Genomic DNA, 25,522 nt, shown 5'->3' with positions numbered 1-25,522 from the left:
ACAGCTATTAATAGTTTAAGTTAATAATTGAAATTAACGTAAACTAAATTCTGATTTACATAATTTTCGAACTGATTCTATCCACAGTAATTGTCTGTCTTTTGTAATTCTGAAAAAACTTTTATTTCTATAGAACGTATTACAGATATTCATATAGTAAGAAATGCTTTTGCAATTTGGAGCATAACATTGACCTTTAGTTCTACCAGGTATTTTGGATAAAAAAAACGAATAAAAAACAGTAACGCCGGTGTCCCATGCATCTGAAATCCGACGATACGAAGGTCCGAAAGTGTTCCTATTGGTTAATATACATTCAAATTTTTACCGCTCATTTTCATCCGAAATTTTTAAAATTCATACGACGTCGGAAAAAGTAGAAATAATTTTAACTTTTATCCGAAATCGTATGTTCTTTAACCTCACTTTTTAAGTTTTTAACATACTATGATTGTTGTTTGATATATTTACAGTCAAATAAATGTTATATTATAATGTCGAATGTAGAAAATATAATACTACGTATATTTTCTATAATATATACCTATGGTTGTCATTTGAAAATGTTTCACCTTCATCTTGTAATAAATTCCATGGTTCTATACTTGATTTCTATGAGATTAATTTCGGATGCATGTGGATTATAATATTATCATTCGTACGAATTAAAATATTTTCGGATATCGTATATCGGATTTCGGATGCATGGGACACCGGCCTAAGGCAATTCAGACTATTGATTCGATAAATCCCTTATTATATTAATCTAAAACAAAACAAATTTATTAATGCATAAAACGCGGCAACCTACCTGAAGTCCTGAAGATAAACTATAACCTCAAATATTCTACGTTGATTGAAATATTTCAGTCAACGCATTCTATTTCTGTCAATTGAAAATACAGATTCGATCTGTGGTTGCAGATTTCTGTTTAACAATTTCTATAAAGGACAATGTTTTCCTGCACCAACGTGAGACGGCCTCAGTGAATGCATGCTCCATCCGCCCTATCCAACAAAATACTCTTATTTATTTACTATTATGGGTATACCGTCCCCAAATGCAGAACTGACCCTCCGCTTCATCACCGTTTGCCGACACTATTTCCCTTCGCATGCATTGTAGGTTGCCTAGAATTCATGTATTTGCAATACATGATTACAGTGACGGCGTACACAAGTATTAAAGTGCATTTTAAAAAACTAATTATAACTCGACTATTTGACTAAAAAAAAAAAATTTCAGAGTATTACTATTTACGTCAAATTTGAAGTCTGCATCTTGTTACTGATGTTGTGTGTACACTTATATTTTCAGAATAAACGATCATCTAATTCGATATTTTTAGCAGAAACAGCATCCGTTTTTGTTACGATTGGAAGGTATACCAAAATAAAAGAGGAAATTATTTTCCCAAAAATATATTCACTGATTTTATACAATTAAAATAAATTATCCATATATACATAACTGAATTCGAACTAGCTAAAAGTATTCATATTAAAATTAAGTTGTGGAAAAAGGTACCCAAAACACGATCAGTCGATTCTCTTAACAGGAAACGATAATAATAACGTAATAGATAGAGCACACCGCAACCAGATAATATACCGCTTTGGAATTTATGGATAAATCAAATTGCGTACACTGATCTGCTTCGTAAGGCAAAAATATATGTATATACCCTAATGATAAATATAAAACATAGCGTTTCAATAACGTCCCATCACATTTACGTATTATAGAAAAAGAAAATCCCTTCCTAACCTACTTTCCTTGGACACGATCAAGAGTTGTATATCGTAGAATTTGAAATGTTATCAATTTATAAAGTGGTAAAAACACTATAGAAACGTAGAAGAACCACTAAACATCGTTTTATTTCTCTGATTTACCAGTCGAAATCTTCGAATTGCAAATCGGAAAAACATTTTTCTGAATGTTTAAAGTGAATAAAAACGTAAATTTTAATTCGAAGCAATATAAATTCGAGTTATAAGTGAGGAAAGTTCAAAGTTCAATTCAGAACTTATGATTTAGTTCAGAAAAATGCCAATTTAATAATTGAAAATGTTTTTACGATTTGCATCTCGAAATTTCAGATTTCAGTTGATTTTTTCTTATTTGAAATAGAAATTATATTTTTCAGGTTTACAGTTTGAATTTCTTTAGACTTATAACTCGGAACTAGGTTTTCGCCATAAATAACTCGAGAACTACAACTTGTATGTCGGAAAAATCCATCTCGCAAGTCGGAAAACTATAATTCTTAATCATAAATAGAAAAATTCCAATATACAAGTAATAAGTCAGAAAAATAACAAACTACATTTGACGACTCTTTTACGTTTTTAAAAAATATGACTTTGAGAGGAAAAATTGTCGGAAAACATAACCTCACTTTTATCTTTTATAAACAGTGGGAAAATATTATTTTTATATAAAAATACTGTCAAAAACTTACAAGAAAACTAGGAATTTATGCAAGAAGATTTGTTTTAAGTAAAATTATACTTTATTCACGTTTATCACATAACACTGCTAATTACAATTGTCACAGCCAATTGCCACTTTCTCAGAAAGTTCCGTGCCCGTGCTATCTTGGTGGAAAAATACTACAGCACCACCACCTTTTTTTTAACTAAAAACAGCACTAAACTACACCATCAAAGACTAGATGACATAAACAAGCTACAGGTTAGATTCTACTGAAAACTGAAATAATGTGAGGTTATGTCTCCCAAACAAATCTAAACAAATGAAATCATAGACTCCTAAATTTTCAGATCATGAATGAATTTAGAGCAGATGATTGGTTGAAATTAAAAACTCATGGTGGAATTTCAAATTCAACCAATAAACAGCCCTAATTTCAGGTTATAACCCTAAAATCACGTGTAGAAAAACTTTGCTCGCGTTTCCATTTTATTCTCTTGACGTTCTCAAGAACACTGCAGTACAAAGGTGGAACATTCACTAAGAAAACAGAACCTTAAAAAATGTAAACCTGAAATTCTTAATACTCGAAACAACCTTTTAGAGAATTAGCGATCACCGACGCCTAGTTCGCCGCCTGCGTCTTTTTCCTGTGATCGTAATTAACGAGCCGCTGCCCCACCAAGTACTTATCGTTCTTGATGTGTTCATACAGCTTCTTAAACTGTCTGATCTGGAGACACACGATCACGACGAGGATGCACAGCAGAAGCAGGAACGGATAGATCCTCCTGGCGATGAAATTCCTCATTTGTAAGTTGGCGACGAATATCGGCACGACGGAGTAAGCCAGGACATAGGGTATGGACAGCGCCAACCCGAAGCTGATGATAACCGGTGCGGCCAGCTCCTTGAAGATGAAGGTAAGGTTCATGTCGCGGATGCCGTCGCGGTACGCCCGTTCGATCGCCGCCCGAAGGAACCAATCGGGCCCCATCATCGTTATGGCGCAGGCTATCTTCGTGTACAAAACGCCCAACGCCCAGTCCTGCCAGATGAACAAGATCGGCGTCTGATGAATCGGCACCCTCAACGGTATTATAACGACCAACTCCAGCAACAAACCGAACAGCAAAGGTATAACGCCGAGGAGAATAGTGCTCGCGACGATAGTTTTAGCCCCGAGGATGCACCATTGCTTGAGGCGCTCCACCATGGCCTGCCGACCTTGCGGCAACCACCCGAGGACTAAGGTTACTGCCCTTGCCGCTAACCAGCACAGGTAAAGCCCGCAGGCGGCGGTGTAGAGTTCGTGGACTTTGACCTCGGTTTGAGTGTCCTTGGCGGAGATTTGGGGGCTGGGAGGGGGCGCCCCCACCAGCCAGAGAGCCATGACACGTCTGCCGAGCCAGACGGGCAGGGTGAGGGCCATGAGGCTGGACACTATGAGGGAGATGCAGACGGCGATCAAGAGGCCGACGAGTCGGGCAATGAAGAAGGATGGGCGTTGGTAGGGTTGAAATCCTGAAAAAAAAACGTTAGATCTGTTAATGTTAATTAAAATAGTACAGTAATAGGGTGTATACCAAATTTTGATCAAAACATTACCTTATTTCTAGGTTTTCCAGGTTCAAAAAGTTGAGAAAATTAAAAGTTTATATCAATTTGTATTTTGCAATGATCACCAATCTCCTACATAAATATTAACAATATAATAGTAGAAATAGTTTATTGTAAATGATACATTAATTAGGGATCGACCTATACCAATACATATATCGGTATAGGCCTCTTTGGCCCATTATCGGTATTGGCCAATATGTAGGTCGATAATACTGATACATATATTATATACATTTTTAATACAAAATATTTTTAAAAATCTGAGTAAAAATACATAATTTATTTGTACAAAAGTGCCAGGCAGATCATTCTTTAGCTAAAATAAATGATAAATGAGATAAAATGCAACAGTAATTAGTACTTATTATTTTTAGCAGAAAAAATCCAAAGAATAATTACTTATGTTTGCCTTCTGATCACGAATCCGGTGTCAGATTTACAAAATTCGTTTTTAAAAATTTAACCAATTAGCTATGTACTTTAAGAAGGTTAAAACCTTGTTTGGTTCTTCGGTTTTTGAGTTAACCAAAATTTTTCCAAATTGATTTTGTTATTTTTGCCTTGGATTTCTTATTCGGTGCCCCGGAAACCCCCGTTTTCCCAATTTTGCGGGGATTTTTTTTTTTTTTTATAATTTGTTCGGCCACCTTGGATCCGCCATCATGAATTTTCCAAAATTGACCTCGGATCTGTGACCAGCGACCCCACAAAAACCCCCATATACCAAATTTGGCACGAATGTTATTTTTTGAAAATTTGTTTTGCCATCTTGGATCCGCCATCTTGAACTTTGCAAAATTGACCTGGAATCTGTGATCAGCGACCCCGAAAACCCCCGTATACCAAATTTAGCGCGGATGGGTTATTTTTTGAAAATTTGATCTGCCATCTTGGATCCGCCATCTTGAATTTTGCAAAATTGGCCTCGGATTCGTGATCAGCGACCCCGAAACCCCCATATTCCAAATTTAGCGCGAATCTGTTATTTTTTGAAAATTCGTGATATCTGGCCTTAATTGTACTGTTTTTTTGAGGTTAGAAAAACAACCATCAATTTTGACCGCGGAGTCTCGGCCGGCAGAGCCTTAACCATATAAATGAACATTTGAATATAGAAAAAAAATTTTTTTGTATTTTTCCTATCACGTTTTCGTGAATTTTTGCTATTTTTGACCTGTTTTTTGAGGTTAGGAAATTCCTGTGATATGATAGCTCAATTTTGACACCGGATTCGTGATCAGGAGACAAAAATACTAAAGGTAACATGTGTCACAGAAAAGTACTGACAACTTTTTTTTGTCTGTGGCTGTGTTATCGGTATCGGCCAAAAATCGTATATTGGTCGATCCCTAACAATAATCCTCACAGAAGCTTTGCAACTGTAGTTAGTTAATATTATTGGTTTGACAAGTGTTCCTGATATACTTACACATATATTATATTCTAATGGATGTCGCAATTTTAAAATTACCAGAACATGTAAGAGGATAATTTCATCAACAATATAATATCTTTTATAATTTCAGTTCTAATGTCATCTATTTCTGGTGCTCTTTTGTTTACAGCCTTATCATATAATCCTTAATTTCTGTAGTTTTTCAATATAATGTTCATTAAAATATCATCAATTATTTTTTCATTTGTTACAAAATTATTATCTTGATATTGATCTTTTAAATTAGTAATTTTCTTAAAGCTTTCCCAAATGATACTTGAATTTTTTCAATTGCAGTCGCAGTGAAGCTTTTACCTCTTTAGAATAAAAACTGAAATGAATATCGGGGCGGACCTTTGGGTTATGATAGCGAGTCTGCCCCCACATAGCCTAACCCGAGAACAAGAACTGATCAAAGATTCCTAACTAAGCCTGCAAATAGGGGCGACCTGGTACATAAGCAATGGCATAATAGTCAGAAAAATCATTGTACATTAAATATTATAATATCCATCCATAGTGGAAAATTTTAAACAATCAGAACCGAAAAGTCATTTATCATTAATAAAGAAATAATTTTAAAAAATTTCAAATATTATTTAATACAATAAAAAGTATTTTAATTGATTCTTCCCAGAAATGGTGAGTTTTTCAGTGATATTAATTTCAAAGACTTGATAATCTTATCAATTTTGACTTTTAAATGCTTTTTTTTAATAATATTTCATGATAACTTTAATCATTTTACCTGAAACTGGAGAAAAAAGTGTAATTATAAGGTAAATTTAACTTTGAATTAGAATAACTTTTGTACCAGTAGGTTTATCAAAAAATGATAAGGGAAATTTTTTGTAAAACGTTCAAGAATACGTTTCGGTCATTTAAATCCGTGGTTGATGAAAAATAATTTTTCCCACGTTATTTAACTAGAAAATAGAAAATCATGACGCACGACCTTCAAATATTAATATTAAGCGTTTCGATTTCTACAGGCATCTCTTCTCACCTCCCTGAATCTATTTCGGAGGGGATTTAAAAAAAAATAGTCGATTTTATTTAAATCAGCCTACTCTGTATATTTAAAAAAATGCATTATTATTCATATTGGCTTTGGCTAACTCATAAACAAGAATTAATTACAGCTGGAATATAAAAAAAAATTCCATGAAATTTTGAGGAATCCCCGAACTTCCCAAGATTAGAAAATTTTTCGACAATTCCCTGTTTTCCAGATTGGTACACACCCTGTATATATAATTAAAAGCGTCCATATCAACAAATGTTAAAAAAAAATTAATTACAGCAAAAATACAATTGAAATTTAGCTTTTTGCAGAATTTCTCCCGTTTTCCCCAAAAATTTTGGAAAATACTGTTTTCAAACATACTGAAAAATTATTTGCTTAAAAAATATAAAAAACTCAACTGAAAAAAAAAAAAGAAAACATAATACGCTTACCCGTAGGCGGTTCCATCATCAAAAGCGCCTGATGCACTGCCCCCAACCCAGCACCGGCCTCGGGGGCGTTCCCGCCCGCTCCGTTACCATTCTGCCCCTCTTCCCTGTTCTGCTTCCCGTCGCCGTCGCCGAGAAGGTACGAATGGATGTTCAAGATCCACGCCACCACCTTACACCAGTTCCTCACCAAACCCTTCAGCCAGATCCTAGTGTGCGACTGTTCGAGCAAAGCGGGCAGGATCACCTGGAGAAGAAGCAACTCCAACGACAACTCGTTAACCTGCGTGTCGTTGTTGAGAGAGACCGTGTACGGCAGGAAGCTGGGCAAAATCATCTTCAGGATGCGAATGGGCAGCCAGAGCATGAGCAAGACGGCGCTGCCGAAGATCACAGCGGATATGAGCAGTTTCCGGATGTGCTCCAAGATGGGCAGGTGGATCATCTCCTGGATGGGGCTGAAATCCGGATCGTTGAAGTTCCTCAGGAACCATAGCACGCCCGGACGTAGAATCTCACGCAGAAGCAAGATAAACGAAGCGAAATAATAAACGTAGACCATCCCGATGAGCCAATGGATGAATATCGAGGTGCCGGGAGCGGAACTGAAACTCGCCTCTCGATCCTTCAGCGAGGCGTCGAACATCGCCAAGGAACAGATGTCCAGCCACCAACCGCACACCAACGGTATGATTCCTATCTCTACGACGCTCAACAGGGATACTTTCACCACCACGTAGCACAACCCGAGGACCCTCTTCGCTTTGTTGAAGCCTAGCCAGCCGGCGATCCTGTGCAACACCACGAACCATATACCGACGGAGCAATAGCCGACGAGGGTAGTGAGGAGACCCTCGAAATGGCTCGCAGAGGCCGTCTCTCTCATGCTGAATAGCGATAAAGTTAGCAGGCCCATGTGGTAGGGGGAGTAGGCGAATATTAGGATGAAGAGGGTGTTCAGGGAAATGACCCAGAAGACGTGTTCTAAGAACATAAGGGAGCCGTCCAAGCCTAGGAGGCGTTCCCAGGTTATTTCTTCGGCGGCGCGGTCCCATTCCATCGGGATCCAGTTGTTGTCTTCGCCCACGTTGGCGTCGCCTTCCACTTGGCCCTGGTGGTCTTCCAGTGGCGCGCCGGCTGCAATATTACTCGTATTTAAACAAATTATTCCTGGATCTAACATATCGAGTGTTTCAGTGGCTAAACTGAATTTGAGTGGTCAAAATAAGAAAAAAGATGCAAAGAAATGTTCAAAAATGCTTTCGGGACATTGAAATTTGAAAAAAATTAATTACATTTTCTGAAGATATTTGAGGAAAAAGAGATGAAACTTGGGATAATTATTTAGCATTGTGTCATCTCCTTAAATGTGAGTCCCAAAATTTGTGGGTTTAAAACAATTCATAAAAACAAGACTTTTTCGACATTTGAGAAAACAAACTTATAAGTGTTTCTAAAGATTAAAGGTCGCCTCGATATAAATATCACCCCCATTCAAAGTCTGTATATTTAGCCTTTATTGAAACTATTCCATAATAAAGAAAATCTTATCAGTAAAATAAAAACTATACTTTGATTTTTACTCTAAACATTAGACTGGGTCAAAAAAATCGACTAGTTTTTTTAAAGATATATCGAGAATATCATTCAGAATGACAAAAAAAATATATCGTGAGAGTTTGAGTTCTTAATATTAGTTTTAAGAGGTCTATCATCGCTAGTTTCGATTTTTTATTCCTGATCCCATTTTGTGTCAAAACTGCCAAACCATCAAGGCAAAAAAAATTATCTACTTATATTTTTGAAGAAAATTGAATGCCCTACAAAAAAGATCTGATTGAAAATTTTCGGCATACATTTTTTTACCTCGATGATTTGGCAGTTTTGACGTAAAAATGGGATCAGGAATAAAAAATCGAAACTGTGGATGATAGACTAATAAGAGCTCAAACTCTCGCAATATTTTTTTTCGTCATTCTGAATGATATTCTCGATATATCTTTCAAAAAAAAAATTGGCGATTTTTTTGGCCCAGTCTAATAAACATGCAATTTTATTATCTTTACCAATTTAAGATTATTCTTTATTACGGAATAATGATGTGAAAGATTAAATGTATAGTCGAAACAATACCAAATTTTATATAAAAAAGTTTTTTTAATAGACAAACTTGCAACCTTTTAAGCTAATTATTTATGTATTTTAAATTAAAAATTCATTAAATCCAGATATAATCAACAGTTAAAGGTAAAAAGCAGCAAAGCTCCATAAATAAACAAATTTTTATGTAGATTTCTTCTATTTTTTGAAAAAAGAGCCTTATCAGCGATGTTCTTTGCAGAATATTTCTCATTTTCACCGCCCAAAGTCAAATTCTAAGTTTAGCCAATTAATCTCAAACACCTCGTGGAAAATATAAATTTTTCAAGAATTCAATATCTATTACGATTACAGGCCAAACTCTAATAATAAAACGAAACCCTATTCCCGAGCACCGAAAATATACACCTCGCTTTACCCGTAACCAAATATAAAAACCAATAATGCAACGTAACGCACCTGCACCTGGCAATTCATGTTCCACATAATCCCCACGCTCCGGCGGAATGTTAGGGGGGCCCTCGGCAGCCTGGGGGGCAGCGTTATCACCTTGCAGCCAATCGTGGCCCTCGCCAGCCCATCTCCCCGCCACGTCCGCCTGGACATTAGCGTAATCGCCACGCTCCTGCGGCTGCACGTTATTTTGGGCCTGTGCCGCAGCGTTGTTGCCTGCCAACCACTCGGGGCCCTGTTCCCTCAACCATTCTATACGAAGCAAAGGAAAGTGATTGAGGTGGTGTTGTAACGACCGTTCGTGAAATATCCACCCTCACGTAAACTTTGGAATCGATAACAATTTTTTTTTAGTCTACAGGGCGTGCGATAAGTATTTACTAATTTCTCGGGAGCGTACAGGGAAGGTTAAAATAACACTACTTTCCTTTATAATTTTTTTTCCCTTTAAATTAGAAGGTGGTTTAAAATTTCTAGGTACCCTTTTGCAGCTTGATACCTCCGTCAATAGGATCACTAGGAAAAATATTATAGGATGCTCTAGCACCATTTTGAAACCTTCTATACGTTCCTAAGAGGTTAGTAGATACTCACCAAACACCCTGTATTACAGGCGAACATTTAGAGTGGATATAATTACTATATAATGAAAACAATGATTCCAAAAAGTTTCTTGAAAAACTGTGATTATTTAACACGGCAAAAGAGAAAACAAAAAGATGGAAATGTACACACAAAAAAAGTATGACTAACCACATCTCGTGAAAAGAGATAAATAAAACGAAAAAAACAAAAGCACAAAGAAAGACAATGAAAAATTTACAACGGAATTTGAAATTGATTTTTGAAATTAGAAAAAAAGAAATATCCGAAAAAAGTATTTACAAAAACAGATAAAAATTATCGTGATATTGAATTCAAAATACCACTAAAAATGTATTATTGCTTTTGCGCCAAACTGTCGCACAATATAAACTATATCAAATTCTACAAATTACAAAAATTACACGTATTAGAACATTTATATTGGTGACTCACTAAAAGCTTGACATAGTATTACTTTCACGTTGGAATAACTCACCCGCTCTTGGCACATTATCCCCATCGGCATCGTCCACACCCTCTTCCGGTATATTATCTAGGACCCGAGGCGGATCCTCCGCTTGAGGCACGATATTATCCCTCTGCATCCAATCCGGGCCCCCACCGTGTAAGATCTGCTCCCTCAACCACACCAAACCGGCGAAAGCAAAAAGTGTACAAGTCACCACAAAACAACCTTGAAAAATGTCGGCGGCTATGTTTTCCGTCGAAAGGATGTTGAAAGGCAACGTTAGGATCGCATCTAGAGTGCCGGTGAAAAGCGCTCTGAAAACAAGAAGTTGTGGGTTATTTTCACATCTTCCTCTGTCAAAAGCACATTTTTATTTCATCTGTAAATTTTGCACTATTTTTAATAGTTCTGAATTTGATGAAATACTTTTATGTATCTTCTGCACGAAAACTGGAATGTGTTGTTCATTTCGCATAGTGCTTTATTGTTACAAACAGATTTTTGCATATTTTGTACAAAAAGCGGCTACTTGACATCTCACCATGTGTAAGTTTCTAGTCGTCTCAGTGAGTGTCATAAGCGTACAAGTAGGATTAACACGTTACAATTTTCAGTTTAGTTATTCCAATAAACGTTACAAATGGAAACAGTGAAACACTTTTTTTTATTTACCAATAAATTATACACATTTATGAGATTAAATTCGAAAATTTTCAGGAACAGTCAAAAACATTTGTTACTTTTTACTCACCTGTAAATTCTGCACGCCGTCAGGGGTACCAGCCCGAGCCAGGCGGTGGCGACCAGGGTATAATGCAACCAGTACTTCACGGCGGTTGCTATGGAGGATAAAAGCCCGGCGGTCAAGTCCCTGAGGGGCAGCCTACGCGGCATGTCGGGCGAATATATGGGCGTGAAAGAGAACCTGTGCCCGCACAGTTCGCAGTACTCTTTCCGGGAATAGCGCATCCACTGCATCAAGCACTCCTGGTGAATCCATTTTATACTTCCTGTGCATATGCAAGGATGGAAGAGCGGACGGTCCGCTACGCCCTCCGATCTGCAGACTCTGCATATGTCGGCATTTGACACTTCTGTATCCATCGTTTGATTTTACGCTGTAGGAAAAAAGTACAAGGTTACTTGTACAAATAAACTATGTGCCTGAGAGTAAATCGTACGCTGTGGAAACGATGCATTACCTCTAATTAAAAAATGTGTAATATCCAAACAAGAACAGTGGATGCGCAGCACCACACACTAGTCATTTCTCGAGTTAAAAAAAATCGAGAGCAAGAGTTCTAGATGTTCGGGCTTTATATTTTGCCGCTTTTCATTAAAAACATATTTGTAGGAGGAAAACAACCTTTCGACTCCCACAGAGGCAATAGGAGCATATTTAAAATACGTGAAGTTTTTCAATGAAGGCACATTTATACCAGGTTGAGAAAAGTCCACTTCTTTACCTGTTAGGAGATTAACGATAGCACACAGTGTAGGGAATCCAGAATTACTTTCCAAAACAGTTTCAAATTTGTTTCTGACGCGTTCGGCAACAGGTCCTGATAACTGACAAACAAAGTGCCGTAAGTCAAATATAACATTTAGTGCGTTAACCAGCGAATACCCAGGCGAGGTAGTTGTATTCTCAAGAGTTTTCATTGACAAATACACTCTCGAAAAATGACTGTGGATATACTTCAGATCTTCACGAACAGTTGGATCACTAAATACCTGCTGAGTGTGTGAAAGAGAAAGTGTGTTGTTTGCATTTAATGTGTCAATCATCCGCTTTATATCGTCAAAATTAACATAATAGTAACTTGCCGCCTCTAACCAGGTGCTCCAACGCACATCCTCAGGCTCTGGTGGTAACGGTATATGCGGGAGTTCTTCTTGAAACAGTTTCCTTCGAGACTGCTCTTTTAAAAACGTCTTCTTCATACTGGCTATTAATTTATCTATCGTAGGGTAGCAGCTCCTAATTGTTTTTGCAATACGGTGGAGTTCGTGTGCTAAACAAGTTACATGTAATAAATTTTCGTACTTATATACATTTTTTAAGTAATCTGCAGATACCTTCATATAGGGAGAGGAGTCAGTAATGTAAAGTAACACACTTCCCCGATTTTTATCCAAGTCGTTGCCCCATATTTTTCGTAGACCGCTATGGACACATTCAGATATTGTCTCTGGACTCGCCTCATCCAGAACTTTTGAGGCAACTAACCGTGCCGACATCGGCCCAGTTTCTTGCATCCCACCAACTAATACGTGTACAGTATTCCTATCAGCCGCATCAACTATTTCATCAACGGTAACCCACACGTTTTTGTCACGCAGTTCAGATAAAACCTCTGCTTGAATTTCCTCGCAGGCCGGTGATAGATAACGTGTTCTTACAGTTCCTTCCGCGGGCACACTAACATTGTTGTATTTTCCCTCAATGCAGTTTTGTAAAAACTCTCTGAACACTGGATTGTCCAGGGTGTTCCACGGCATGTTGCAGCTTACCATCATTTTCACCAAGTCAGTATTAAATTGTTTTTGACTTTCTCTCACACTTCGGTTACCTTGTATGTGAGCTTTATGTTTTTCAGTAGCGATGTGTTCCTTAATGCGTGTTTTAACGTTCCAAGACAACACCGTTTGACATACCTTGCAATGTAAATCGATGCCGTTGAATTCTAGTTCGGGAAAATCGTGAATCCACTTTTCTACTGTGGTGCGCGTAGGAAGTTTACGCGACATTTTTGGTCAGATCAAACTATACAACAACCAACAAAACTACGCAATTCAGCGGTCCTTTGCTCTGCCTGTGTCGCTCGCCAATTTAATCAACCACTTGAACACTTAGCACAAGGGCAAATAGGACTAGGAATTGAGGTAAATGTGATTACAACCAGGGTAAAATAACACCTTGTATTTTAACCTTGACTTTTTGATGATAATTTTTTTTTACATTTTGCTGTTTTACTTAGATTATACTTCCGTAAAAATGCCTAATTTTCACAAAGCCGTGTGGATGTCGAAACAAAGTACGAACCTGAAATGTACGATTTACTCACGGACTTTAGTGATTTTTGATTTACCTTCAGCTAACTGTAGACGTTTAATCCAGATCTTTGACCATTAAATAATGGTTGTATACCACAAATAATAACATCACCAATTCACAGGATGAATCGTTGTTTCACAAACACTGTAACACATTTTCAATGTACTCTTTTTAGCAAAAAAGTACCGTAAAAAAACAGGCTAAAAATCTTATGTGTTTTGACACTAATTTGACGTTTCTAAAATGGACGATTTTTGTTCAACCTAACACCGTGAAATGTTACTGAATTTGGAAGTGATAGTGCTTAAAGTATCAATTCTAACTACCTATATAATTAGAAGGAAAAACATTTTGTGTAAAAAAAGCAATGTTTATGACAAGTATTTACAAGAATCTGATCTGATGATGTCAGTAATTAATAATAATTAATTGGCAAATTTTTGTACGAATCCCATAATCCTTTACACATTTTTTATGGAATTTTTGCCACTTCCATTTAACCTAACTTAAATAAGAAGTATTGGCGCCATAAATCGTATTATTAATAAATACTATTTATTTTTTATATTTTCAAGAAATAACTCGACAATATCGTGAATGTAGTATGTTAACAACATAATGAAGGATCTTTCCGATTATCTTTGTACTACAACTACTAATACAACCTCGGAAGATCCAGATTCGGTAGCCCTAAAAAGCAAAATAAGTAAAAGCAGTGACAGTGAGAAAAAAGTAAAAAATTCTGATCCTATAAATGTTCAAAATGGGAAGAAAAACAGAAAGAAGAAAAATAAGCATAAACCTTCTGATCCTGCGGTGAAAAATATAGTGGAGTTGCTTTCTAATAGTTTGTGTATAGTTTCTCCGAATACTAGTTTCACTGTTCAGTCAGAATTACAAACAGAAAACTTTGAACAAAAACAAAAAGTCGTAATGGAGGAAATTGATAAAAATAATGTAACTGCAGAATTTGGTGAGATTGTAATTGTTGAGGATAAAAGTTTTTGCAACTTGCCGAGAAATCAAATTTCGCAGAAGAAGGTAAACGCATTTCAGTTCATGATGGAAAGCAGAAACAAGAGTATAGGTCAGAATTCATCTGGAAAGGACAAATCGGTAGATGACCTCGAAACAAGTGACGAAATGGAACATAAAGAAGTGCTTTCAGCTAGAAAAAGAGTCTTTGAAAATTGGTCAAATAAGAAGGGTGCTATAAAAAGAAAGAGAGAGGAAGAAGAAAAGGAAGAGATGATCAGTTATAAATTACAAAAACGTGCAAAACGAATGAAACAGTTACTGAAAATTGATGAGTTAAAAGATGTCGAGAACGATGTTGGAAAAAAGAGAAGAAAGAGATCCAGAAGAATTTCAACTAGCTCCTCTGAGGATACTAAAGATTCCGTGATAATTCAAGATTCGAATGAAATTTTAACTAATTCAATTCTAGAAGTTATTGAAGAAAATGTTCAAGATAAGGTTCTCAATGAATCAAAAAGGAGAGAATCTAAACAAGGCCTGTTAAACTTTTTTGGTGTTGTGAATAAATCAAAGAATTCGTCGACTGTAGATGGAGTTGAAAATGTCACAGAGAAAGAGGTGGTTAAAATAAAATTAAACAAATCTAAGGTAAAGAAGAAAATAAAGTCAAATTTAAATACTGAAAAAACAGTAGATAAATCTTTAAAAAATAGTATTGCAGAGGAAAGTAGCAATGAGGTACATAAGAGGTCAAAAAAGAAAAAGCAACAGAGGTGTATTAAAGAATCGTCAAAAAATTCAAAATCGCCTAAAATTCCTAAAGATGGAACTAAAAATGATGGAGATGGTAGTTTCACACCTCGTTCTTTGAAATCATGGAAAATTAAGATAAAAATGAATAACCAAAATAATGAAAACGATCACCATGAAGAAGATCCTAAACAAAAAAGACCTCAAAGATCTAAAAGAATATCCGGTTACGGACAGCTTTTTGCAGACGAAAGTTCCAGTGAGGGTAAGTAATATATAATTTTTTTAATTAATAATGCTATAAGAATGTATTTTAAGGAGAATTGATTCATTCTCAAAGAAAAAAACTGAACAAAACATCAGAAGACAATGAAGTTGTATGCTTGGATGAAGATTCAAATAATAAGAAGAAAGAGACACCAAAGCCAATTAAAGTAGCCCCAGTATTTACCAAAGCAACCCCTAAACCTAAGCTTGCCCCTGAAATTGTCGAAGCGCGAAAGAAGTTTTTAATGAGTGGTATTCCGGATTCCCTGAAGAGAACTATAGAAAAACAGCAAAGGTAAGCAAAGTTTTTGCTTTGTTTATATTTAGTTGTAAATAATATATATAAACGTTGCAGTGTCGAAGAAAAAGAGTACGATGTTTTTCCTTCCATAAGCCACGTTCAACAGAGGTGTGAAACACATTCATTTTGGGACCTTTCATCGCCTCAATTAGACTTAAAAGTTTGTTCGCCTTTAAAGATAGGAAAGGTAGTAATGTGTGCTAGTTTAACGAACAGCCGCATCACCAGTTCAGTAAATATCCAAAAAGAAGTGGAAAAGATCGATAAACTTAAAGCGCTGTTGAACAAAATTAAACTGGACAATCCCAACTACCCCGTGTACAAGTCTTTTAGACTAATTTACGAGAAAAGTGGTAAAAAAAGCGAGAAAAAAGAGAAAAGTGTGTTAGAACTCAAAAAAACTAAAAAGGGTCATGGTAAAAAATTAGATAAAAGTATTGAAATCATCAACGACGTTAAACCAGAAAGCGATTCCACCGAACACGCAATGTGGACTGATAAATACAAACCGAGCTGTTCAGAAGACATCATTGGCAACATGGAAGGCGTAAAAACCCTGAAAAAGTGGCTGGAATACTGGAAAAACTTCAGTGAGGAAATCAACTCTAAGAAAAAGAAACGAAAGGAGTACTGCAGTGATTCCGAGTTTGATACGACAGACTGTGACAGCAGGGACAGCACGAAATTACCTGACAACACCATCGTGGTAGGAGGACCTTGTGGAAGCGGAAAAAGCACCGCCATCTACGCGATATGCAACGAACTAGGATTTAATGTTATCGAGCTGAATGCTTCAAGTAAGCGAACGGGCAAACGTTTACTTCAGGAGCTGCAAGAAGCAACGCAGTCTCACCAAGTGCGCAAGAAAAAGCACATTTTCGAGTCGAAGGAAGACAAAGAACAAACCTACAAGAAGATGTGTGTGCTACTCATAGAAGATGTGGACGTAGTTTTCGAACAAGACGACGGTTTTATTTCAGCTCTTAGTCAATTGGTTGGTAGCAGCAAAAGGCCGGTAATTCTTACTACAACCGACACTAGTTCCGTGTACATTCAGAAATTCATAAGCCAGTACCAGTATATTTCGTTTTTACCGCTTTCATCACAATCCCTCGCCACGTGGTTGCAAATAGTATGTTTGGTGGAAGGCCTCTTCGTAAATCAAGGTGACGTCGGCAGTCTTTTGGAGTTTAACAAGGGAGACATCAGAAAAACATTGCTCCAATTGCAGTTTTGGGTACAATCCGGTGGTCAAATTATTCGAGACAAATTACCAATAAAAACGAAAGCCGAAGTCGTATCCATGGAAGGAAAATTAGCAGATGACGAGGAAGAACCTTGCTTGGAAGAGAATGGCAAAGAAACTCAACAAATTTTTGTTCACTCAGACTGTATTAGAAGTTTTGAAGTCTTCAAGCATCATAAGCCATACACAGTGCCTTATTATATAAATTTAGGTTTGTTGTGGTGGAATATACCGAATATCCTCCACATCCCAAGCTTTTCCGAAGATCGGATTAAGAAATTCAAAGAAAACCACTTTGAACTTGACAAGGGTGACGAAAAAGCGGTAACTGAGATTCGAAGTAAAAAATTAAGTTCGATCGAGAAAACAAAGCTAGACTCGTTATCGAAACTCTACGATTCTTTAGCATATACAGATGTTTTGTTTAGGACTGTGACTCACCATTCAAATTTGGAGCCCGATGTGAAAAATTTTAGTGCAACAGTTAAAGACAGTCTAGAGTTGGGTGAAGTTTTGGACGGTTACGATGGTTACAAGGACTTTGTGCACGAAATCACTCACAGTTTAATGAACGGTTATGTGGAGGAATTTAATAATATTGAGAAAACCGAACCTGTGTTGGATATTGCAATGCCTGAAAAAGCAGAAAGAAGGTACATACGTTTTAGCATTTTATATTTTCTAAAAAAAATATATATTTTTTCTTATAATTAAGTTTGCAATAATTTGACCAGACAAAGCTATTTACTGATTTTTCTATTGTTGTTTCTTGTTTTTTGACTAAAATTCTGATTAAACAAAGTATATGTAAAGTAAAATTAAAAAGTAAAAAGAGGCAACTTGTATAAAAATTTAATTTCTTTTAAATCTACATTAATTTGTAATCTATAACCAACAGCTAATAGTAGTAAAAAATTTTATTTCTTTAATGCCACAATTTAATTATAGATGTTTAATACTATGCAAAAATTTGATCAAGAACACGTAATCTAAAGAAACGCAAAAAGTGAATCTGGCTGTTTTTTTTGTTACTTACTATGTTTATGCTGTCGGTGTGTCCCTGTCCCTATCATTTATCTTGATTATCGATCACACTAAATGACGTCACGAATTAGCGCGGTAGCAAATGCCGGTTTGAAACTTTTTACACGCTAAACTTAATCTAATAAATTTATAATATTTACACTACATAATTAAATAAGGTTACAGATTATTTCTAGATATTTAAAAAAATATAATGCAAGTTGCCCATTTCCCATTTATATGGGTGAAACGTAACGTAACCCACAAAATATACGTCACAACTAGAATGTCATTGTTACACAACGCCTACTTTTAGTCTGTGCCATGAAGCCTACTAACACAATGCATTGTTTTGTATCTACTGGCACAGAGTAGGTTTGAAGTTATAATGACATTTAATATTTGACATATACTTTATAGGTTATTATGCTCATCCAAATCAAATTATCTGCTAATTCTCCTGACAAATATTTAGATATTGGGGATTAGGGGTATAATTTAACGGTGACAAGGACTTGTAACACGCAAAGCAGTTATTCCCCACAATATTGTTAGTTAAAAGGTAACAATTTTTGGTAAATAATGCCAAAACTGCAAAATTTGTAGATGTCGTATCAGTTAAATTATTAAGAACTACTATTGGAAAAAGTCTAACAACATTTATCATATAAAAAATGTGCGTTCTAATTAAAATAATAAAGGAAAACGCATGTTACAAATAAAAGCATATGGAAAACTGAAACAAAAAGACCGACATTGTTTCTACTTTTTAATTTCTTTTAATACTGATTTGATTTCATTTAGAAATCTAAATTAATACTATTAGAATTTAGACAGAAATTAAAATTTTTCAAAATTTTTATACTTTAAATTTGATTGATTAAAACAATGCTATTTACCCCAAACAAAAAATCACTAAGTATTTTTAGCGTGCAATTATTTGGTATTAGAAGCAAAAACTATTGGAATAAGGTAATTAAATTGGTATAGAATTTAACCTGGGAAATTTTAACTTTTTACTTGAAAAAATATTTTGATGAAAATTTGGTATACACCCTGCCTACATCTAATTAAAAGAAATACTGAAGTTGGCCAATATATAAATATTTTGCTTAATTTCAGGTGGAGAGCAAAAATGCATGTATGTGAAGACGTCTTCCTAGAAGCCTTACCTCCGTCAACGTATATCGAAAGAAGATCGATTGCAGCAGATTACATGCCTTTCTTGAGGGACATATCCAGGTCGGAAAGTCGTAGAGCTGCAAATAACACGAAACGAAGGAATCGATTCAGAAATTATCTTCAAAGTTTAGGTATAAGTCGTAACAACAACGCGGTAAAAATAGCTTGTAATATCCTGAGAGAATGATTTTTAAGTTTGTATTGAATTTTTTTTAATTAAACTGTATATTTTAAAGTTAGGTGCTGTAAAAATTATTTATTATAAGTTTTTAAAACTGAATTAGTTGCGATTTTGAGTTTTCCGTCCCAACCAAATTAAACGAATCAAAATAAGAAATGTTGAGCCAATTATATAAATTCATTAAATATACAGGGAACAACCTTAAGCGGGGATCAGTTTTCACAAATAGTACAAGTTATAAATCATTTTTTGAATTCAATGGTACTTGTCTGTACCATCTGAACTCTGTTGAATGTGCAAGCTTACCAGTGTTGCCTTTTATCGTGATCTCTTTAAACTAACTGCATAAAACTGAGTGGCAGTGGGCAAAACTGAAAAGAATGGAAAATAATTTCATTGAAACAGGTTGCTTTTGTGTGAATTTGCGATATGCGATAAAGTCATCAAACGTTAAAAAGTTTTCTGAGAATTTAAAAAAAAATAATATTTTTTGCACGATTTATTAAATTTTAACTAAAATTAGAATGTGGATAGGCATAAGTTACTATTTAGGTTTAAAAAAATTATTTTTATTCGTTTCTAAATTGGACATAATAAAAAATAAATAAAAATACTTACTAATCTCGTCAATTTGAAATGTGTAAAAACGTTCAAATTTTTAAAGCACCGTGTTTAGTTCGTGAATATCGGTGACCTTCAATATTGATGTAGGCTTAGATTAACTACACACACCTGAAGTGATTTGGCAACATAAGGCTAGGTAGTTAAAAAAAAAACACGACGACTAATATGGCCAAATTTCACAAAACTAAACTGTGAATGATGCGAAACAAATGAAAATGGGATACGACGTTGGGTTCTGTATAAAAGCGTGACCAATAGTTTTGCAGCAGCACATGCTTGATCATTGTGCCGATTGAAATATTGCAGTTGATTCTACACCTGAGACGATATGACAAGGGTATGATACAAAGGTAAAAAATAAAAATTACAAAGAAAAAGTAAAAAAAAAATGTTTCATGAAAAAACCAAGTAAACTAAAATTTATTTTTTATTGTAAATATCCACCAAATTCTCTACACTTCTAGCAAAAAAAAAAATGAAGACCAACAGGGGTTTAAAATATAAAAAATAATTTTAATAGTATTTATTTCCCAATATTTTTTCTTCCGAAAATAAAGTATATCAAATGTATAAAATCAATATTTATTTACACAGCGTTTTTTATACATGATAATCAAAATCCGTCTTATTCCGTTCTTAAAAGTTACTTATTGCCTTGCAAACGACTGCGACATTATTGGCCGCAGTAAAGTACCTTCCAGTTTATAAGAATTCTGCCGCATCAAATTTACTTTCACCGAAGTAAACAGCTCGACGATAAGTACATATTCTGGAAAGTGTTTCGTCTTCGGGAAAGTAATCCTCAACCTATACAGTCTCTTCTCAGATTCCCCCTTTGACTTCTCACCATTCCTTGCGTTGACCTCAGAGGTCATGCTAGATATAACCTCTGTTTGCCAAGTGGTTCCTTCCTCGCAGCTCTACAATTAAAAACGTTAGTCCACACCTGAAATAAAATTAAACTCCTCTTACGTTTTGATAAATCCGTACGATGCTGCCCGTTTTCAAGACGATAACGTCAAAGGATCTTTCTTTAACATCAACAACGACGCAATCCTGCTCGAACGGTTGATGTTTCTCCACGTAGTGAGCGAGGTACAAGTCACAACTCGCTTCGCCCGCCCTTTTCGCATTGTATTTTTGTGCGTTGCAATTTGCCGCAATGGCCTTGACGTAGTCAGCATCCCAAGCAGGTTTTTCGCAGTAATCTAAAGAAAAATATGTTTTATCTTGAAATTTTAAGGAAAATAAACGGTCGTACTTAAAGAAGCTGCCAACAGACGGTGTGCCATTATGTCGGCGTAGCGTCGGATGGGAGAAGTGAAATGTGTGTAAATAGGGATGCTTAGAGCATAATGTTTGTAATCTAGCTCGGATTCCATCGTGGCGGCGCAGAAGTAACGTGCCCTCGTCATGGCTTTGGCCGTTATGTGGTTTAGAACGGCTGCTCGGCACTGCCCTGTTTAATAAAGGAGATATTGATAGCGAAAAATCACTAATAGTTAATGTAATTAATATATATTTATAGTTCGACAACCAATTAAGTTTAATGTAGTGAATTGAGGGAAAAAGTTTGTCTGCCTTATACTATAAACAATATACGTAATTTTTATTGTAATTCTGAAACTATTTGTGCGACATCAAGTCATGCCATGCTAAAACAAGGGAGACTCAAAATGTGTTTGTTAGTCATTTGTTTTGAAGTCATGGCTAACTAAATATTGTTTACATACAAGTACTTTGACTTAGCAAGGCTTTAAAACATATAACATAAACAATAATGTATGTTTATAAACATTCTTGGTATAAGAATAATTGAGTGGTTAAGGTGAATGTTCTCACTGTGAAAAATAAATATTTAACTCAACTTTCCTGGCCACAGGGTGTTAATAATCAGATTTTAATGTTCTTAATGTGTTCAATATAGCTTATGCGGGAAAAAAATTATATATTCAAATAAATTATATTTAAAAGTTTTTTACCTGGATAGTCATCCGTGATATACTTCTTCATTGACGCGTTAATTCCTCCCGATGAGGAGATATCAATGTGTATTCCACAAGTGGCTAAATTATTCTGTAGCTCGACCAACATAGTCTGTTTAGGGGGTTCGTGGCATCTCAAAAACGCTATATCCGGAAAATACTCGTTTATCCGCTGTGCAACTGTAATATTAGCCAGCAACATGAACTCTTCTATCAATCTATGTGATTCCTTGTTCTCGTATATCCAAAAATCGAGCGGCTCGCCAGTTTTTGGATCCAAGTTGAACGATAACTTAACCTGATCGATTTTGAGTGTTCCATTCCGCATCCTACGTTCCCTTAGCTTGACCGCGATATTTTGTAGGACGTTTATGGTTTTTCTTAAGTCGTCTACCGTAAATCCGTTGTGAATGGTGGGGAAGTTTTCCTCTTTGAATTCTTTGTTTGGATTCTCGATAATCATCTGCGCGTGCTCGTATGCTAACTGGGTACAAGAATTCATAATACTTCTGGTGAACCGTTTACTGATAATGTCGCCGTTCTGCGTCATTTCCCAAAATACTGAGAAAGAAAGCCGGTCTTGACCCGGCAAGAGAGAATATATAAGACATAGTTCGATGGGCAACATGTGGTATGCCTTCTGCACCATATAGACCGTCGTAGCCTTCTTACTGACCATTTGGTCTAATTCTGTACCTTCTTCTAAGTAAAACGAAGCGTCAGATATGTGAACGCCAACCTCATAGTTGCCGTTAGGTAATTCCCGTACCGAAACAGCATCATCCAGATCCCTCGCTGTGGCCGGGTCGATAGTAAAAGCACACTGCTTTCTGATGTCTTCTCTATACTCAAATTCTTTCTGTGGTATTTCGTCCGATTTCGGCAAGCACTCGAGCACGTAAGGGCTGAACGGGGTGATGTCTAAGTCGAATTCTCGTAAAATTGACATCGTTTCCACGCCCAAGTCACCCATGGCACCAAGGTTTTCCGTAAGCATTCCTATGGCATGGGTAGGTACCTTCCACTCAACAATTTTAGCTACGAATAATATCTTTTCGTACTGCTTGGGATTCGCTTGGAAGCCATTGGGCCAACTTATGGCCGGTATCCTTAAAAGTGGTATTCGTTTGTCCCTTGGGTAGAACATGGCAAATTCTGAATTTTTTTTCTCCAACGGTTTTAATACGCCGATGCTTATTCTGGGATGAACCTGTGTTTAAAGAAGTTATAGGATTATAACTACAGTTTGGAACATGCAGCTCGTAACAGAGTTGTGCTCAGTTCATTGTACCTGTTTTCATTTCAGCTGTTCACTAGATCTCGTTCATAACCGTCAGTCGGCTGTTCTATGTATTTATTTTGTGTCTCCATAAACTATTGTAAATTGTAGTCACCGTTGAAATATAAATAATTAATTAATTTACACTAACTCAGTTGAAAGCTTGAGGATTTAAAATGACAAAAAAAACGAGAATTAATTTAAAAGTGATAGTAGTCCTGAAGATTATCTGCTAAACGTTTCGTCAGCATAAGTTATTTTTTACCAAAAGTGCATCATAATACTTAATATAATATATTTCACACCTCAACAACAGAAAACTTCTTTCTTAGTAACGTCACTTTTCAGTACAATCATAGAAAATATGACTAAAACCATATTTATGTATTTTCTTAACTTTTATATTTAGCTTTATTATTTAGTATTAAATTGTGACACATTTTTTGTAAACCGAGTCCTGATCTGTTAGGAGCCACAGATATTGCATACAAAAAACTTACCAATTTTGATATGTACACGACTGCGGCGGTTTTCTTTCCATCCATCCACTGATCTTTCGGCTTGATCTTCAGAATAACCTCGTCTCCCTCCAAAGCTCTATTTCTGTCCACAACAGAAGTTAAGTAATAATCAGACAGGCTAGTATCTTCATTGCTAACGTAAGCGTCTTTGAAATTCTTAGGGTTAATTCTTACAATACCTTTTACTAATTCACCTTTTTTCAACCTTTCAGTGACTGCAACAGCATCTATATACTCTTCGAAGGTAATCGGTTTCTTTTCTTTCTTTTTTCTCTTTACAGGCTTTGCCGATGTTGAAGGGGTAGGTTCATTCTGCCGCAAACCTTGAGGGAACCTCTTCAATTGAGCTTTTGTCATGTCCTTTTTACCGTATATGGATAATTTTTCACATTTAGCAGCCAAGTCCGTGGGAGTTGTCAGGTTAGACACAAAAACACATGGTGTCTTGTTAATGTTCCTTGTGAAAGACTTCAGATTAATGTATTTATACCTTGAATTTCGTCTTCTTAAGAAATAACCGGTTTCGGGACTTTCTACAGGCTTAACCGTAAAACTGGCTTTAATTTCTACTTGCTCAGCTGGCTGTTTAACAATATGTTTCTGTTTTGGTGCAACTGGCGTCTGCACTGTACATTTATTTGTTAAAGGTTTCTGTTTCTGCGGGGTAGTTTCGAAATTTGATTGTGACACATTGTGAAATTTTTTTATAACCGGTGTCATGTTTGTCACGTTGTCAGGAGCCTGCTTTGGTGTTTTGTTCTTTCTGGACCTCCTGGTCCGTTTGGCTTTCTCTTCTTTGCCCAGTTTTACAATATTTGAATTGCTAACAGATGTATACAAAACATTCTTACTTGTACGTGCCTCAAAATAGGAGGACAATTCGAGAGGTGGCATACTATTTCTTCTCTCCATCATCAGGGTTTCCTCAAGATTTCCTACTAAAAACTCACACAAATATTCTGAATCACATCGACTGTATGTTCTACTTGTACTACCCATTTATTCTTTATCTTATCATTACATACAAAATAATACGTACGAACTACATTTTGAAAACGGTATGTTGCTCACCTTTTTTTCAATTTCACAACTGAAAATAAGTACTTCCCCTAATTCCCAAAGAGCAATTACAAACTGAAGGTTAAATAACCTATGTTTATTTTTTAATTTTCAGAAATTTTCTTGGACTTGGACAACCACTTAGAACATTTTTGTCGGTCGAACGGTTAACAAAGGCAATTGCCAAATTTAATCTATGACGGCATAGAAAGAGTTTTCAGAGCTATTCGCCAGAACGAATATATTTAATTTAAAACTGTCCATAGGGTATCTCTCAGCATTTTCAGTTTATATTAAATTGATTTTAAATTTATGTGGCAGTATACTTTAACTACCTCAGAGAAAACTTATTATTTAATATAGGGCAGGTAGCAACATTGATTTTATAAGTCCAATGTCCAATGGTAGCAAGTTAAAAAATATTGTTCAGTACTACCGAGGGAAAAGTTAGAAATATATCTGAGTAGATCAAGATAAAGACTGTGAGCAAATATAATAATATAGTGTCCAA

The 25,522-nt window shown here is 35.8% G+C and overlaps 3 protein-coding genes across 6 annotated transcripts; 1 reads left to right on the top strand and 2 right to left on the bottom strand.

Annotated features, from left to right (window-relative positions):
* Window positions 1-1,406: 1,406 nt before the first annotated feature.
* Window positions 1,407-18,409, bottom strand: LOC108905529 (E3 ubiquitin-protein ligase MARCH6). Of its 2 annotated transcripts, none has more exons than XM_023457398.1 (6): window positions 18,194-18,409; window positions 11,309-11,675; window positions 10,585-10,871; window positions 9,510-9,755; window positions 6,954-8,087; window positions 1,407-3,961 (listed from the first exon to the last, which is right to left on the bottom strand). In XM_023457398.1, the coding sequence occupies exons 2-6, from the start codon at window positions 11,659-11,661 to the stop codon at window positions 3,063-3,065; spliced, it is 2,919 nt and encodes a 972-aa protein (XP_023313166.1). In that variant the 5' UTR covers window positions 11,662-11,675; window positions 18,194-18,409; the 3' UTR covers window positions 1,407-3,062. The 2 variants fall into 2 exon arrangements, with proteins under 2 accessions (XP_023313166.1, XP_018563933.1); XM_018708417.1 differs by lacking the exon at window positions 18,194-18,409 and adding an exon at window positions 13,650-13,852.
* Window positions 14,452-19,597, top strand: LOC108905535 (ATPase family AAA domain-containing protein 5). The gene is made up of 4 exons (XM_018708433.2): window positions 14,452-15,608; window positions 15,662-15,905; window positions 15,966-17,810; window positions 19,303-19,597. Exons 1-4 carry the CDS (start codon window positions 14,549-14,551, stop codon window positions 19,547-19,549), a joined length of 3,396 nt encoding a protein of 1,131 aa, XP_018563949.2. The 5' UTR covers window positions 14,452-14,548; the 3' UTR covers window positions 19,550-19,597.
* Window positions 19,598-20,674: 1,077 nt separating this feature from the next.
* LOC108905660 (DIS3-like exonuclease 2) lies at window positions 20,675-25,144 on the bottom strand. Of its 3 annotated transcripts, none has more exons than XM_018708632.2 (6): window positions 25,024-25,144; window positions 23,932-24,890; window positions 22,150-23,362; window positions 21,429-21,626; window positions 21,140-21,375; window positions 20,675-21,087 (listed from the first exon to the last, which is right to left on the bottom strand). In XM_018708632.2, exons 2-6 carry the CDS (start codon window positions 24,865-24,867, stop codon window positions 20,815-20,817), a joined length of 2,856 nt encoding a protein of 951 aa, XP_018564148.1. In that variant the 5' UTR covers window positions 24,868-24,890; window positions 25,024-25,144; the 3' UTR covers window positions 20,675-20,814. The 3 variants fall into 3 exon arrangements, with proteins under 3 accessions (XP_018564148.1, XP_018564156.1, XP_018564137.1); XM_018708640.2 differs by having other exon boundaries at window positions 23,932-24,887; XM_018708621.2 differs by having other exon boundaries at window positions 23,932-25,144.
* Between the last annotated feature and the right edge of the window lie 378 nt (window positions 25,145-25,522).

Source organism: Anoplophora glabripennis, unplaced genomic scaffold (genome assembly GCF_000390285.2).
Source record: "Anoplophora glabripennis isolate ALB-LARVAE unplaced genomic scaffold, Agla_2.0 scaffold15, whole genome shotgun sequence".
Taxonomy (NCBI): Eukaryota; Metazoa; Arthropoda; class Insecta; order Coleoptera; family Cerambycidae; genus Anoplophora; species Anoplophora glabripennis.
This window is presented reverse-complemented; position numbering and strand designations above follow the sequence as displayed.